The sequence below is a fragment of the Canis lupus genome, chromosome 6, assembly GCF_003254725.2.
Source record: "Canis lupus dingo isolate Sandy chromosome 6, ASM325472v2, whole genome shotgun sequence".
NCBI classification, from domain to species: Eukaryota; Metazoa; Chordata; class Mammalia; order Carnivora; family Canidae; genus Canis; species Canis lupus.
This window is the reverse complement of record NC_064248.1, coordinates 23,198,305-23,214,202: the sequence shown is the minus strand read 5'-3', so window position 1 is coordinate 23,214,202 and position 15,898 is coordinate 23,198,305. Positions and strand designations below refer to the sequence as shown.

Genomic DNA, 15,898 nt, shown 5'->3' with positions numbered 1-15,898 from the left:
TGGGACATTTCATGTACATGGAATCATGGCATAGGTGACTTCTTAGCTCACTCATGTTGTAACATGTATCAGCACCTCATTCCTTTCTGTGGGCAAGTAGTATCCCACTGCCTGGATACATACACCACATTTTGATTATCCACGCCTTGGTGGGTGTCTGGGTGTTTCCACTTTGGGCTTTCATGAGTGGTGCTACTGTGAACATCCCGTACAGGTTTCTGTGCAGACAGGTGTTTTCATTTCTCTTGGGCATATCCCTAGGAGCGGAATTGCTGGATCTAGTATATAACATTTAGAGGAACGGACAAACTCTTTTGCCCCAGTTTACGCTTCAATAATGAGGTTATAATTTTAAGTATTTTGTCTTCATGTTGCCTATGAGAAGGTGAGGCGGCACAGGGAATCTGGTAACTTGTGCACAGGGCCTGGGACAGGGCAACAGTGGTGGTGCTCCATATGTAAGCTGGGAAGAGACCCAGCATCCTCCTCCTGCCCCCGCCCCTGAGGTCTGCCTTTATGGGCTGTGGGGCTGGAGGTCTGTCCTTCAGGCCTTCCCAACCTGCTTCCTTGTCTGGCTGCAAAATGATGGGGAACTGATTGGTGGTCACGGTGATGGTTTCACACCCCTCCCCCCCCAATATGTGTTCTCTGTGAGCCAGGCCCTGGGTCAGTGTCCACTCTCTTTGCCTTCTTCCCTGTCCTAGCAGCCCTGTGAGCAAGGAGCCAACCCAAGTACACAAGTTGCAAGGGGCAGAGCTGGGATCAGAACCCAGGCCTGGTTCCAGAACCTCTGCCCTTTACCACCACCCGTCCCATCCCAAGATCAGGAGATTACAGGGCTGCCCCAGATCTTGGCAGACCAGGGGCCTCCTGACTGTTGTGTGCAAGCCTATCCCCGCCCAGGCCCTTTTCAGGCTCAGACTATTTCTCCTACCGCTGCCCTAAGCTCCAGCCCAGGAAGCAAGGGGGAGTCACTGTGTTGCTAGTTGAGTGAGCTTTTGGGAAATCTCCATTGCCTTGGGCTGGAATGGAGCTGGCCAGAAAGGGCTCTCACACAGAGGATTTACTCTGTGCACTGCCACACTTCCAGCAGACTCCAGAGGCTGTCATGGTACAGGTGCCACAGCTTGTCAAGGGCAGGTCCAAACCATGACTCATCCATCCACCTCATAGTTTGGTGCAGAAGAAAGGAAAGGTGCCCGGTAAGGGCTGATGGGGGAAGATATCTCCATGTGTTCAGAGTGAAGAAGTGACATCAGAGCAGTATATCCAAGTGTGACATGAAAACAACTTCACGCATGGTGATACTGAGGCCCAGAAGGGACTCTCTGAGTGGATCAGTGGCAGCTTTTTATTACGGCAAAGTTTACAGGGCAGCAGAGAAAGACTGGGATGATACATTCGCACATACTCATCACCCACCTTCAGCCACAGCACATCACCGGGCAGGTCATCGGTCTGTGCTTCCCGTGCATGGCCTTGTGTCCCCTCCATCTCCACCTGGATGGGTGGTCTAACTAGCAGCAAGATGGCGGATCCTTCCTCTTGCCTCCAGGGCAGGGTTCTGTGTGCTGAGGCCTCTTTGGGTTCCTAAACTTGGGTTTGTCCCTCGGAGGTCAGAGACCTTTGCAGATTGCCTTTCGGAAGGAAGCGGATGGAGCCAGCATGAAGGGGACACAGATGGGGACCAGCAAGGACTCTGGTCTCTGCTTGGCATTGATTCTTGGTGGAGCCTTTGAGCCCAACACTGGGGTAGGCTGGGCGGGTAGCTAACGGCTCTCTTCCTTCCCAGTACCCTGTGCGTCCAGCCTCGATGACCTACGATGACATTCCACACCTCTCCGCCAAGATTAAGCCCAAGCAGCAGAAGGTGGGGCTGCCCTCTGATGGAGGTAGAGGAGGGGAAGGGTGGCACAGGTGGGGGCTGATGGAAGTGAACAGGCCCTTGGGGACTAGAAGCCCAGAGAAGGAGCAGTTGGAGAACGAGTTGCTTGCAGAGCCTGGAAAGCTCAAAAAGGAAAGTTTCCAGAAAGAAAGGGGGTAAGCAACTCCAGAGAGGCCAGGAGAGAATAAGGCTGGAGATGAGTTAGAGGAAATGGGGGCTTGTGTTCCCAGCAGCTCTGGTACAGTGGAAAATCTAGTGCCTCAGAGGGATGGGGTGACACTGGCGGGGAGAACTGGAGCTGTGCCTTGTCCAGGGGTGGGGGGGGGCAGGGGAGTGGCTGCAGCTCCAGCCTCCCGTTGCCAGTTCCCATTGCACTGACTTCTCAAGAAAAGTTGGAAATGAAAATATTTATGAGAAACTCCCTTGAATTTTAAATGTTGGCACCTAATGTAGATTTTGGAGGATAGAATAGGGAGGACAAACAGAACTGCATGACCTCCCTGCCCCCCAAATAGCACCCTAGCCTTTCTGTTAGGATTGGGATTTGTGGCCTTTTGGGGGGGGGGGCGGGGATTTGTGGCCTTTGATGTAGACTGAACCCAGGGGCCCTTGCGGGACATGTGTCGGGCCTGCTTCTGGGCAGGACTTTGGGGTCCTGAGTCGCTCATGCTGGGGGGTGCTCGTTGCCTGCAGGTAGAACTCGAGATGGCCATTGATACCCTAAACCCCAACTACTGCCGCAGCAAAGGGGAGCAGATTGCACTCAATGTGGACGGCGCCTGCGCGGACGACAGCAGCACTTACTCCTCGTGAGTTCCCTGGGTCCAGCATCCAAGCTCTGACGGGCCCCGATCCGAGCCTTCCAAAGGCCTGTAAGACACCAAGGCCCTTGTCCCTCATTGCCAGGCTCCCTCCCAGAGTCCCAATTTCACATGCTTGGGTCTGGTGCAACGCTGCCCCGTGGCAAATGTCTCCTTTGATGGGGGTGGGGGCTTGACCTACTACTTGTCCCTGGGCCACAAACCAGGTCTTGAGTTTTCTCTTCCCCAGCTTCCCTCCTGAGGCTCGCACATGCTGAGGTGGGGCCTTGCGCCCTGTCCCTGGGTGTTGAACTTTGGAAGGTGTCTGGGGTAGAGAGGGGTATCCCTGCTGTGCTTTGAGATTGGAGCTTCCTTCCCCTTGACTTCTGTTCTCCCCATGCTCCCAGGAAGCTGATGGACAAGCAGACGTTCTGTTCCTCCCAGAGCACTAGTAACACAGCCCGTTACGCTGCTGCGCTCTACCGGCAAGGTACCCACACTGGGCAGCCAGGCTGCTGTGGCTCCTGGAGGCTGCTTGGAGGGAAGCAGGATGGGGGCTGGGATGGGGTGGGCTATCTCTAGCCTGGTACTCAGCTTGCTATTCTCCGAATACCGGACACCCATAGGGGCCAGGCTGGTTGTGGAAGTGACATTGTCAGGGCGCTGGAATAGGCCACTTCTGAGGATTTCTGGCTTTGGATCTTGACCTGATAGAGATGCTGCTTCCAAGGTCATTGTCCTCCTGGGACATAGGCACAGCCTAACTCCCCCTACTCACTTGATCGTGCACTCTCTCTCCCTCTTCCTCCTTCTCAAACCCCCCCGCCCCCCAAAAAACAAAACAAGGTGCTTGTGCATGAGCAGTTTTACTCTTAGCATCTACCCTAGAGAATTAAAATGTCTGTCCACACAAAAACTTGTACATGGATGTATCATAGAAGCATAATAGTGAAACAGTTCTGTCAGCTGATGCCTGGATTGCACAGTGCCATGCCATTAAAAGTTACTTGGCCACGTGAAGGAATGAAGTACTCCTACATCCTCTAGCATGCATGAACCTTGAAAATGTGATGCTCAGTGAGAAAAGCCATTCACAGAAGGCCACATATTCTGAGTCCATTTATATGAAGTGTCCTAAAGAGGCAAGTTTGTAGAGAAAGCAGGTCGTAGTTGCCTGTGGCTGGGAGGAATATGGAATGGGGAATGACTGAGGATGGGTTCAGGGTTTCTATCTAGGGAGACAAAAATGTTCTTTGGGGGGTGGAGGGAGTGAGAATCCCAAGCAGGCTCCATGCCCAGTGCAGAGCCCAGCGCAGGGCCTCAATCTCAGGAGCCTGAGATCATGACCTGAGCCGAAATCAAGAGCGGAACACAGCCGAGCCACCCCAGTGCCCCTGAAATGTTCTTAAATTGACTATAGTGCTGGTTGTACAACTCCAGGAACATATTAAAATACATTGACTAGTATGCTTTAAATGGGTGAGTTTTGCATGGCACGTGAATTATATCTCCGTAAAAGCATTGAAAGTAAGTGTAGAGTTCATAAAACAATAAGTAAAGCTAATCTGAACACTTAGGAAACAAACTAGAATAGACTCAAAAGTATTATCAGATAAATATCTTTCTTTTTTGCGTCTGTGTCTCACATCTTGCAACTAGGGCCATTCATTTTTCTTAACTATTTTTTATTGTTAAATATACTTTTTTAAAAAGATTTCTTTATTTTAGAGAGTGCACACTCCCAGGAGGGTGGGTAAGGGTAGGCAGAGGAAGAGGAGAATCTTAGACTCTGTGCTGAGCACAGAGCCTGACACGGGGCTTGACCTCACAACCTTGAGATCACGACCTGAACTGAAACCCAGTCAGACACCTACCTGACTGCGCCACCCAGGCACCCCTCATTTTAACCATTTTTAAGTGTATATATAGTTCAGTGACATTGAGGGCATTCAAGTTGGTGTACCACCGTCCCCACCATCCATCTGCAGGACTTTTCCCATCTTCCCAACGTGATTGTATTTTTCTGTAGCCAAATTGCCTGTCCTGTCTTGTTCTTTAGGATTCTTTCTCCCATCCTAGAATTTTTTTTCTAGTATTTAAAGTTTAATTTTATACAAAACTGTTTAACATTTCTGGAAATTATTATTTTTTTTTTTTTTTTTTTTTGGAAATTATTATTATATGGAGAGTGAGAAGATGATTTTTTTTTAAATTTTTTTACTTCCGTTTTAATGAACAAAGTGTTATATTCGTGTCTGTCGTACAATGGAGTGATTCAGTGATTCTGTACCTGGCTCGGGGCTCATTGTGATACATGTGCTCTGACTCCCCATCGCCTATTTTACCCATCCCCCACACCCCTCCCCTCTGGTGACCATCAGTTTGTTCTCTGTAGTTAAGAGTCTGTGGGTTCTGTGATTGTTTTGTTTTGTTAAGTAGGCTCCACACCCACCCAATGTGGGGCTTAAACTCCTAACCTAGAGGTGGAGAGTCACATGTTCTATAGACTGAGCCAGCCAGGAGCCCCAAGTCTGGTTTTTTGTGTGTGTGCTTTTTTTCCCCCATTCTTTTGTTTCTTAAATTCCACATATGAGTGAAATCATTTGGTATTTGTCTGACAAGGGCCTGGTAGGAAGAGCAGGCTGTGTTTGGAAGAGTTGCCCTGTGTGTGCCAGAGTGAGCTACTGGCAGGGAGGTGGTGGTGACCGGGGTTGGGAAGGCCTTAAAGGCTTAAAGAAGCAGCTTTGAGCAGAATGCTCTAGGTATATGCCATTGTGTGCTTACTGCATCCTCAGGGCCAGGTGGGATTGGGAATGGCCACATTCCCAGTGGTCCCAAGGCTCTGGGACTGGGGGCTAGAGCAGAGGTGAGGTTGTTTTGGCAGCAGGCCAAGGCCAGGATGGGATGGGTGGGCTAGCCCTAGTTCCTAGAGTCAGGTCCAAGCCCTTCTTCCTCTGCCAGGTGAGCTTCACCTGACGCCTTTACATGGCATCCTGCAGCTTCGGCCGAGCTTCTCCTACCTGGATAAGGCAGACGCCAAGCACCGAGAGAGGGAGGCTGCCAATGAGGGTGAGCTCTGGGGCCCTTCTGTCTGTCTGCTTCTTGGCGGGATGGGTTGGTCATGGAAAAAATCACTGCAGAGGGGGATGCCTGGGTGGCTCAGCTGTTGAGCATTTCCTTTGGCTCAGGGTGTGATCCCAGAGTCCAGGAATCAAGTCCCTCATTGGGGTCCCTGCATGGAGCCCGCTTCTCCCTCTGCCTGTGTCTCTGCCTCTCTCTGTGTGTCTCTCATGAATAAATAAATAAAATCTTTAAAAAAAAAAATTAACTGCAGAGGGATGGATTCCAGGATGCTTAGCAGCATCCCTGGGCTCTACCCACTGGATACCAGGAGCACTCACATCCATAGTTTTGGCAACCAAAAATGATTTCCTGCATTTCCAAGTGTCCCCTGGTGGACAAACTTGCCCCCAACTGAGAACCGCAGACTTGTGCAACCACCTTTGTCTAGAAGGAGAATTTGCAGATCCCCCTGCATGAGGCTTTCTGGGGAGTTGGGGGCTCCATTAGAGGCTATAAGAAGAGTCTGCTTTCTCTTACAGCAGGAGACTCTTCACAGGATGAGGCAGAAGAAGATGTGAAGCAGATCACGGTGAGTGAGCTCTGGCCCCGAGAAGAGGGAGGGTACAGCTTAGGGGGACAGTGGGGCCGGCTTTATATATAGGTCAGCTGCCTGCAGGCTGCAAGGGATGGGAAGATCTATGCAGACCCCAGGTCTGGGGGTGGAACAGATATTGCAACAGTGTCTGATCCTTCAGAGCCTGCTTGCTGGGCAGCCTGGAGGGATAACCTGTCCTCTGTCCACGCTGAGCTACCCTAGCTGTACACAGGACAGCAGCCTGGGGTTTCTGTAGAGTTGGGACCCTGGGGCTTGGCTGGAATTGGAATTGCCTGGGAGGAGGAACCAGGGCCTAGGAGGTCCAGTGAACCCACACAGTCTTTGCCATGAAGCCCATGTCCTAGTGGGGCCAAACCCCATGTTCATGAACCACGTAATTTTGTCTTTCCAGTGGTACGCAGATGGAACGTTTCTATCTTAATACTTATTTCTATGTTTCAGACATTGTTAGAAGAATATTGACCTTCCTTTTATGGTTTATAGAGTTTCCACTGTGTACGATTATGTAGGTTAAAAATGAGTATTTAAGAAAGAATGCTCAAATAGTGACACAGATGGCATATAGACGTGGCTTAAGTTGTGAGCCTTTGCATATCCTTAGGTCGGGCGGATCCCGACCTAACCAGTGTGTGTGTGTGGGGGGTGCTCACCCTGTTCTCTCAGTAGCTTGTTGAATGATCTTAGAGCCCTCCTTCCCTTCTCAGGGACTCAACTGGCCTATGAACTTTAAAGGACGCATATAGAATCCCAGGATTCTGGGGCACCTGACTGGCTCAGTCAGTAGAATGTGCAGCTCTTGCTCTCAGGGTCCTGAGTTCAAGGCCCTGTTGGGCATGGAGCCTACTTAAAAAAAAAAAAAAAAAATCCCAGGGTTCTATAATCCAGCCAATGCCCCTATGCAGGTGCCCTTCATAAGAGAGGTGTCAGGGCTTGGTTCCATCTGGACTCTAAGCAACAGAAACCCCAATCTACCTGGCATGAGCCCAAAATGGATTGTATTGGTTTCTGTTACTGAAAAGTTGAGGGGTAGCTTCAGGTATGGCTGGATTCAGGTGCTCAGACTCTGTCATCGAGACCTGGTTTCTCCATCTCCATCTCCAGGTTCTGCCTTCCTCTTTTGGCCTCTTTCTCAGGCAGGGTGTCTGTCCCCAGTGGTACAGAGTTGTCCCAGCTCCAGGCTCACATCCTCCCAGCTTCCAAGACCCCAGGGGAAAAGAAACTTCTTTCTCATTACTTCTAACTAAAGTCCCAGACTGGACTCATTGGCTTGGCCAACCCTGAACCAGCCCCTGTGGCTAAGAGGACTTGGTGCTCGGATTGTCCAGGTCTGAGTCACGTGCCCACTCCTGTGGCTGGGAATGTGTGTGGGGGTGGGGGCAGGGGAGGGATATCTGCTCCCCTGAACTGAGGGGGACCTGGGCATTTCCCCAAAGAAAATGGGGGTCCTGTTACCAGGGGCAGTGGAAATGGATTGGGCACTGGGCAGGCAGGAGCAAAAGAAAGCTGCTCCCTGGCCTGTGTCGGCAAGTCACAGAGAGGGATGTGGTTGGAACTGAATTTAAGAGATCTGTGTCGGGAAATGGGGAGGTGGGAGTGGTGTGGGGCTCTCCGGTGTCCCTGGTGACTTGGGACAGCAGCCCAGGATGGGTCCCGGGCCTGAGGCCACGCCCCCCTCCCAGGTGCGGTTCTCGCGTCCAGAGTCCGAGCAGGCCCGCCAGCGCCGTGTGCAGTCCTACGAGTTCCTGCAGAAGAAGCATGCTGAAGAGCCCTGGGTGCACCTGCACTACTATGGCCTGAGGGTGAGCCAGGGTCCCTGAGGTGCGGGCCTGGGAGAGAAGCCCGGGGCTCTGTGTGGCCTCAGTGGCTCATCTTGAACTGGTTTCGTGTTCAGTGAGGGCCACTTGGTGGTAGGCCAGCAAGAGGGGATAAAGTCTGGTGGACAGCTGGTCCACTTAGCATGTGTCCCGGGGGGAGCAGGAGATTGGGAAACGAGTCGGCTGTTTCCTGGGTCAGGGATTTTGACATCCCTTAGGCTCTCAATGTGAGCATCTTGCCACCCCCTGGGTGGGGCTTACTTAGCTTTATGCATCATGGATCCTGAATGAAGGTGCTCCGTGGAGAACCGGCCCTCGGCCACTGGCTGAGTTCACCGTGTATCTGCCAGGCATGCTTTTTACTAGGTTTCCATCTCGTGTGCTGGCCTAGAACCTAATCCTTGAAGCTGCATCAAGTAAGGGAAGCAATTGAGCTGAACCCAAAGATGCCCTAGGCCTCCCCAACATTTTTCTAGTGGGGGGCAGGGAACAGCAACTCCTGATCTCTGGAACCTCCTAAAAGAGATTGGTGTTGGCAGAGCCTTAGAATCGGACATCGAAAGCTCTGCCATTTCCTAGTGTGTGGCTTTAGGCAAATTACCTCATGAGGTAAGTTGATGTGTATATGAAGCCATTGGACTTAGCCTGGCATGTAGTAGGTGCTCAGTGGCTGTTAGCTGTTACTTTGTCATTGCTGTTAATGGTCCTATGGTAATGGTCACAGGCAGGGCACCTAGGACATGGCTGCTGGGCCTGCTCAGTTGTAAAGCTGGAAATGGTTGGTTGAGGCCACACCACAGAGGCCTTGAATGCCATGCTCAGGTGGTTGAATATGATCCTCTGGCTGGCCGTGTGGCAGGACAGTAGGCGGCTGGAGTGGAAGGTGATGCAGGGGTAAGAACTGGAGTGCAAAGGATCTCAGGGGGGTGGTGCAGGCCTGGAGTGGTAGCTGAGGGTCTTCCCACCCTGCCCCTTCCCCCACAGGACAGCCGCTCTGAGCATGAGCGCCAGTACCTGCTGTGCCAGGGTTCCAGTGGGGTTGAGAACACAGAGCTCGTCAAGTCACCCAGGTGGGACCGGCTGGGCCAGGGTCTTAAGCTACCGAGCCTACCACTGGCCCTGGGGGTGCCCTTCAGTGTGGGGGCCTTCCTAGGGATTGTGGCCCCTTCTGTAGCAGGGGAAATGGACATGGGAGGGGGCCCTCCCTCTGGAGAGGGCCGGGGGGTGGGTGTGGAAAGAGGTTGTCGTCCTTTCTCTGCAAGTTGTGGGGGAGCTAGGTCTTGGTGGGTGTGGGTCTGCCACCTACCCCCAGCCCTCCTTTGGGAGGCCTCAGCCTTGGTGGGGTCTGGGTTTGTGGGCAAGGGTGGAGCAGGCAGAGCCCAGGAGCGGCTGACCCTGCCCTCTCCCCCACTGCAGTGAGTACCTCATGATGCTGATGCCACCCAGCCCAGAAGAGGAGAAGTGAGTAGAGTTGGGCCAGATGCCACCCTCCCCACCCCAAATCTTTCCTCTTACCCTCTCCTCTAACCCACTGTCTCTGTTTTCACCAGAGACAAACCCGTGGCCCCCAGCAACGTCCTGTCCATGGCCCAGCTGCGCACCTTGCCCCTGGCTGATCAGATCAAGATCTTGATGAAGAATGGTGGGTGGACACCCACTTCCTCCAGGGGGAACCCAGCCCTACCACCTCCTGGGGAAATGGACTCTAGGACAGACTAAGGACTCAGCATGGGCCTGGCTTGACGGCTCTGGCCTTGCCTAGAAGGAATGCACCACAGTGGCCTGTTGGGCTCCCTCAGCAGGCTCTGATTCCTGTTCTCGTTCTGGCTGGGCCACTGCCCTGCTGTGAGCCTGGGCAGGCCACTGATGTTCCCGAGACTAGGGAACTAGGATAGCTCCTGAGGGCGGAGATGAGGCTTCTTCATGGCTTCTACAGAGCCTTGCACGTGAACATGAGCTCCATTCGTTCCCTTGCACTGTTTTGTGGTACCTGCACCAGGCTGCACCCAGTAGGGACTGGTGTCTTTCAGAGGACTTGGGGGCCAGAACCTGTAGGGTAGGGTGAGTCCTGAACCTCAGAGCTTAATCCCAGGCCCTGGGCTCCTTTCCTGAGATACCACTTCTAGGATCTCCAGGTGCCTGAGCAGAGGCGAGCTCCCAGCTCTGCCTGGGGCTGCTGGGGTGCCAGGCCACTGCCCTCGCTGCCAACAGGCCTTCCCCGGGCCCTTTTTGGGCCCCAGGAGTCATGGACTTACCTTTTTTTTTTTCTGAGTACACTCCACACCAAACATGGGACTTGAACTCATGACCCTGAGATCAAGAGTCACGACTTTACCAGCTGAGCCAGGCACCCCGTAGTAGTCTTACCTTTAAGGAGCACCCCTTGGGGTGTTTCCTCCAGAATTCAGTAAGGTGGGGTGCCCACACAAGCAGCCAGTGAAGTCAGCTCTTATTATTACCCATGTGTCAGTGTTATTCACACGCTGGAGTGGTTACATGAGCCTGAAGCTGTATAGACTTGGTGAGGGAGAAGGAAGGGCCCCTTCGCTTGTCTGACATCTGTGTCCTCCTCAGTGAAGGTCATGCCTTTTGCCAACTTGATGAGCCTCCTAGGCCCCTCCATCGACTCTGTGGCTGTTCTGCGTGGCATCCAGAAGGTGGCGATGCTGGTCCAGGGAAACTGGGTGGTGAAGAGGTGAGTTCCTCTGCATGGGACCATCTGATGCATTTCAGTTCGTGATTACTGATGTTTTGGGTTTAAGTCTACCATAGCACTGGTTGTCCTGCATTTTATATCCATTCTTACCTGCTACTTGATCCTTTTTTGTTACTCCATTTCTCCCTGCTAATTTAGAAGTTACCCTTTCTGGGTTCTTTTAGTGAGTAGCCTACAGATTCAGAGTGCATTCATAACTGATCATAGTTATATTAATGGCTGTATTTTATTCTTATCCAGTACAATTCAGAGACCTTAGAATGCTTTCTGTTTATCTTCCTCTCAACTCATGTGCCATTGTATTTCTATTTTTTTATTTCTATATTTTTAATTGTAGTTTAAAATCCACAAGATGTTATTTTATCCAGTCAGTGTTCTTCAGATTTCACATATTTTCTTTTTGATTTTGCTTATCATCCCTTTCTGCATCTGAGTTTCTATCTGGGATAATTACCTCCTGCCAAAAATTGCCGGGGTGTTCCCTTAAAGAAGATCTGCAGGGGGGAGGAGTTACTTGGGTATTGTATGGTTGCAAATATCTATTCCACCTTTATTGATTGTTTGTTTTAAGATTTTATTTATTTATTCATGAGAGACCGAGAGAGAGGCAGAGACACAGGCAGAGGGAGAAGCAGGCTCCATGCAGGGAGCCCAATATGGGACTCGATCCCAGGTCTCCAGGATCACGCCCTGGTGCTAAACCGCTGAGCCACTGTGGCTGCCCTTCACCTTTATTGTTAAAAGATATTTTTCTTGAGTGTAGGATTCGAGGTTGATGGTTTCCCTTCCACACACTGACATAGTTTCATTGTGTTCTCATTCCCATTGTTTCTAGTGATGAGTCCCTTGGTCCCCTCTGGCTCTTTCTGAGATTTTCTCTTATTGTGGCTTTCCACAGTTCATTAAGATGCATCTGAGTGTGAGTTTTGTTTCATGTGTCCCGTGGGGTTTGGAGCATGTGGCTTGATGCCTTTCAGTAGTTTCTCTTCTGTGACCCTTCCACCAGACCATTATTTTCAAGAGGGATGGGGGTAGTAGGGACTTCTATTTTGACCCCTACCTTGTGTCCCTGACACTCAGTATAATGCTTAGCATATCTCAGACCCTTGGTAGTAAGTGTAGGTGCATTTCATGTATGTCTGAATTATGTTTTTATTTTTATTTTTTAAAAAATATTTGTGTATTCATGACAGACAGAGAGAGAGAGAGGCAGAGACACAGGTAGAGGGAGAAGCAGGCTCTATGCAGGGAACCCAACGTGAGACTTAATCCCGGGTCTCCAGGATCACACCCCAGGCCGAAGGCGGCGCTAAACCGCTGAGTCACTGGGGGTGCCCTGAATTATATTTATTTTAAATAGTGTGACATTAGGTACACTAGTAAGGGCTCACTTTTTAGAAGGTGTGGTGTAAGGTGAACAATCTCTTTAAAAATTTGTTCCAAATTTTTTAACTCCTTGCAGAAGCTCCTGTCATTTCAGCTGGTTGGCCAAGTGAATTGTAGAGTCTGTTCACGTTACTGCCACCTGGTGGCGCCCTTGCACTGGTAAACTTGTCCAGTGTCTGTCAGTAGTTGGAGCTGTTGTGCCACACACGTGTTTGATTATGGAAGGTCTTTGGATGTTGGATGGCACATCCCTCATTAAGTGGGACCACCCAGGTATATTTACGTTACGAATGGGTGAGAGCCAGGAGGGGCCGTCCCCTCACTCAAGGACACTGACCCAGAGAGGCAGACACTTGCCAAACATCTGGCAGCAAGGTGGTCCCGGAGCTGGGGTTTGAGCTCTTGGCCCAGCAGTGCCTGTGGCCCTGGTGCTTCTGCCCTTTCAGCCTGGGGTCCATCCCTGTAACCTGGACATGGGGCCTCTGGGGCTGTGTGTTTTCTGGCTCCCCGGTTCTTCGGCTCCTGCTGCAAGCCCTCACTGCCATGCTGTGGCCTGTGGGTGGCGCCCCTTTCTTGCCGTGTCCCTTCTGTTTCTGTGTGGAGGTGATGCAAAATTTACACATTGTTCACGAACTATGTCGTGATTGCTTGTTCTGTGTCCTGTGCTCCACTGTCATTCCTACACTGTCCCTGCCCTTGGGAATTGTGTGGGGCAGAGATGGGCACCATTACAGATGAGCCCAGGGCACGCACCACGTTTATCCATTTGTTCAGTACCTACCTAGCAGCTCCCTTCTCTGTGTGGCAGTGATGAGCAACATAAGCCATGTCCCTGTCCCCAAAGAGTGTTTCTGGGATGGGAGTGGACACAGAGCTCGACCTTAAAGGAAGGGTATTAGTTGGTTGCCAGGTAGGATTGAGGAGGGCAGGAGTGAAGTCTCCTAGCAGAAGGAGGGGGCAGGAGAGCAGAGGCACCCCAGGCATAGGATGGTCTGGGGTGGTGTGAGTGTGACAGCGTCTGTGGCTGAAGTTGGTCAAGGTTATACTCGTAAGCCTCAGCACCCTGTGCCCCCAGGCCCTGAAGTTCTCTAGGCTTGCCTGGTGGTTCCCTTCTCTCCAGAGGCTTCCGCCCCACTCATGCCTCAGGGCCCATCCAAGTCCCATCCAGGTCCCAGCCCCTGACCCCTCTTGCTCCCACTCACACTGCCTGCCCGTCCCTTCCAGCAGGTGGTGAAGGCCTCGTGTCCTGCTTTCCAGCCCAGTCTCTCCAGGCCTCACAGCTGCCTTGCCTGTGGGACTCACTGTCTCAGGCTGGCCTGTTTCTGAGCCCCTGTCCTCCCTGACTGCGGTGGCTCTCAGGCTAGGCTAATGTGTGCATGCAAAGTCAAGAAGGGTTGACAGGAGGAACTCTTGGGGGAGGGGGTTGTTTTAAGAGTGCTGCTTTTCTACAGACATGTTCACAGAGCCAGGCTCCGGGAAGCCCCAACGGAAGCTGCACTGGCCGGTGTTGGAGAGGCCTGGGCTGGGCTGGGCTGGGGCACAGGCACTGCGGGAGGCAGAAGGGCTGAGGAATGGGACTGACCTGTTGCTCCTGCTCTCATTGGCAGTGACATCCTGTATCCCAAGGACTCCTCCAGCCCTCACAGCGGCGTGCCTGCCGAGGTGCTCTGCCGGGGTCGAGACTTTGTTGTAAGTGCTCAGTGCTCTGCCCTTTGCTTGGTCAGGCAGGGTCATGGGAGGGGGTTGGGGCCAGTGCAGGGCTTTTGGAATCTTAGCTTGGGCAGTGGGAGAAGAGCAGGTATGTGTGGCCAGGCCAGGGGCAGAGCTCTGGACCCTGTTTTCTTTGTCCTTCAACTCAGAATCCTGGAGTCTTGGGCTTTGCAAGAACACGGGAGTTCTCTGGCCTGGGGATTACAAACCAGAGGCCATAGGTGGACTCTGGTACAAACCAGATTTCTGGCTCATTATGAATGCTTGTGGACAGTCTGGTACCATGGGCCCAAATCCCTGAATAGTTCTGGCTTTGGGTGGGGCTGACAGTCGTGTTCTCCATAGTCCGGGGAGGCCTGCTTCTCTTCTACCTGTTCCTGCATTATTGCTGTGGGTTTTTGCGACTCCTCAGTTAGCTCATTCCTCCAGTCCATTGCCCTGCCTCATGCCCTGCCCTTATCCAGGACCTGAGTCCTGGCCAGGGTATCCCTCTCATAGGTTTGAACCCCGGCTGCTGGATTTGCACTGCCTCCCATGAGGGAGTTCACAAAGTTCAGCTTTGTGCTTTGAACTTGGGGACCTCGGTCTCCTAGGCTGTCCACAGTGACCATGACATGTTCATGCAGCCCTTGAGCTGTTCAAAAAGAGTGCGAGCATCTTTTCCCAATTGGATGTCCCAGCTTCTCTGGACAGATAGTATCTAGGTGCAGATGCAGTTTATTTTTGTCTCGGAGTCAAAGTGCAGTGGATACTTTATCCTGGGCTTGTTGGCCGAAGCACACGTGCCATCTGCCACTGCCTGCCAGCTGTTCTCTGTTCGTGCGGACACTGCCAAAGCGGGGCCTGGGAGAGGGTCTAGTCAAACCTGAGTTCTTAGTGGGGAAATCCCAGGCTTCCAGGACAATTACAGGGGCCTGGAGGATGGTCTTATCAGTGATCCGTCTTTGCCCCCTGGAAACATGCTCGTTTTTCTCCCACAGATGTGGAAGTTCACGCAGAGCCGGTGGGTGGTAAGGAAAGAGGTGGCAGCAGTGACCAAAGTAAGTGATGCTGGGAGGCCCGGGCCCTGCCACTGCGGGGAATGGGGGCTGGTGGCCTGTCAGGCCTGCGGGCCTCACCTCTGTCGTTGCCCCCAGCTCTGCACAGAGGATGTGAAGGACTTTCTGGAGCACATGGCCGTAGTGAGGATCAACAAAGGCTGGGAGTTCATACTGCCTTACGATGGGGAGTTCATCAAGAAACATCCAGATGTGGTCCAGCGGCAGCATATGCTGTGGACGGGCATCCAGGCCAAGTAAGGGCTTGCTGGGCTGTCCACAGCCACCTCGCTCCCTGGGTCATGTCTGGGCTGGGGCTGCATGCACCCCTTCCTCTGCTCCAGTGGACACTGTGGATTGATCCTAGAACCCCCTCCCCCCCAGCACAGGCCTGGCACAGCCATCCCACAGAGCTGAGGGGTTGTGAAGGAGCAGGAGCCCCAGGGGCTCCCAGTGGGTGCGGGGCCTGTGCGCTGTCGGGGAGGGCGGACAGGGCTCTGGGCACATGGCATCCTCAGGCAGCAGGATGTCCCTGGCCTTGGTGGCAGCTGTTGGCTCTAGTGAGGCAGGTGACAGGGGACGTGGCATAAAGTTAAAAGAGTTTTTATTCTTCTTTTCAGATTAGAAAAAGTCTATAATCTTGTGAAGGAAACCTTGCCAAAGAAGCCAGATGGACAATCAGGTGTGCGAGAGGTTTTGGACTGGGCAGGCCCCTAACCCAACTCTGGCTCTGGGAGGCCTGCTTCGCTGGGGCTTGTCGGGGCTTGGGGCCGCAGAGGGATGTGTGGCTCTCCCCACCGGGTGTGCTTTCTGTGCCTTCCTCCCTCTTCCCCACAGACCTCAGCTTAAGGCTTGTCCAGTAGCCAAATCC

The 15,898-nt window shown here is 52.5% G+C and overlaps 1 protein-coding gene across 8 annotated transcripts in view; it reads left to right on the top strand.

The window, feature by feature from the left end:
• POLR3E (RNA polymerase III subunit E) overlaps positions 1–15,898 on the top strand; it is a 29,550-nt gene that overhangs the window by 7,418 nt on the left and 6,234 nt on the right. For 7 of the 8 annotated variants that reach the window (XR_007411246.1, XM_025416214.3, XM_025416218.3 and 4 more), the window contains exons 4-17: positions 1,793–1,870; positions 2,579–2,694; positions 3,093–3,175; positions 5,647–5,754; positions 6,288–6,337; positions 8,044–8,163; positions 9,163–9,248; positions 9,595–9,639; positions 9,729–9,820; positions 10,753–10,873; positions 13,888–13,969; positions 14,971–15,030; positions 15,127–15,284; positions 15,648–15,709. Coding sequence is in view for 7 of the 8 variants with exons in the window: in XM_025416214.3 (XP_025271999.1) it covers positions 1,793–1,870; positions 2,579–2,694; positions 3,093–3,175; positions 5,647–5,754; positions 6,288–6,337; positions 8,044–8,163; positions 9,163–9,248; positions 9,595–9,639; positions 9,729–9,820; positions 10,753–10,873; positions 13,888–13,969; positions 14,971–15,030; positions 15,127–15,284; positions 15,648–15,709 (1,261 nt within the window). In the remaining variant the exon portion in view is untranslated. The remainder of the gene's footprint in view (positions 1–1,792; positions 1,871–2,578; positions 2,695–3,092; positions 3,176–5,646; positions 5,755–6,287; positions 6,338–8,043; positions 8,164–9,162; positions 9,249–9,594; positions 9,640–9,728; positions 9,821–10,752; positions 10,874–13,887; positions 13,970–14,970; positions 15,031–15,126; positions 15,285–15,647; positions 15,710–15,898) is intronic. The other variant, XM_025416217.3, reaches the window with a different exon arrangement.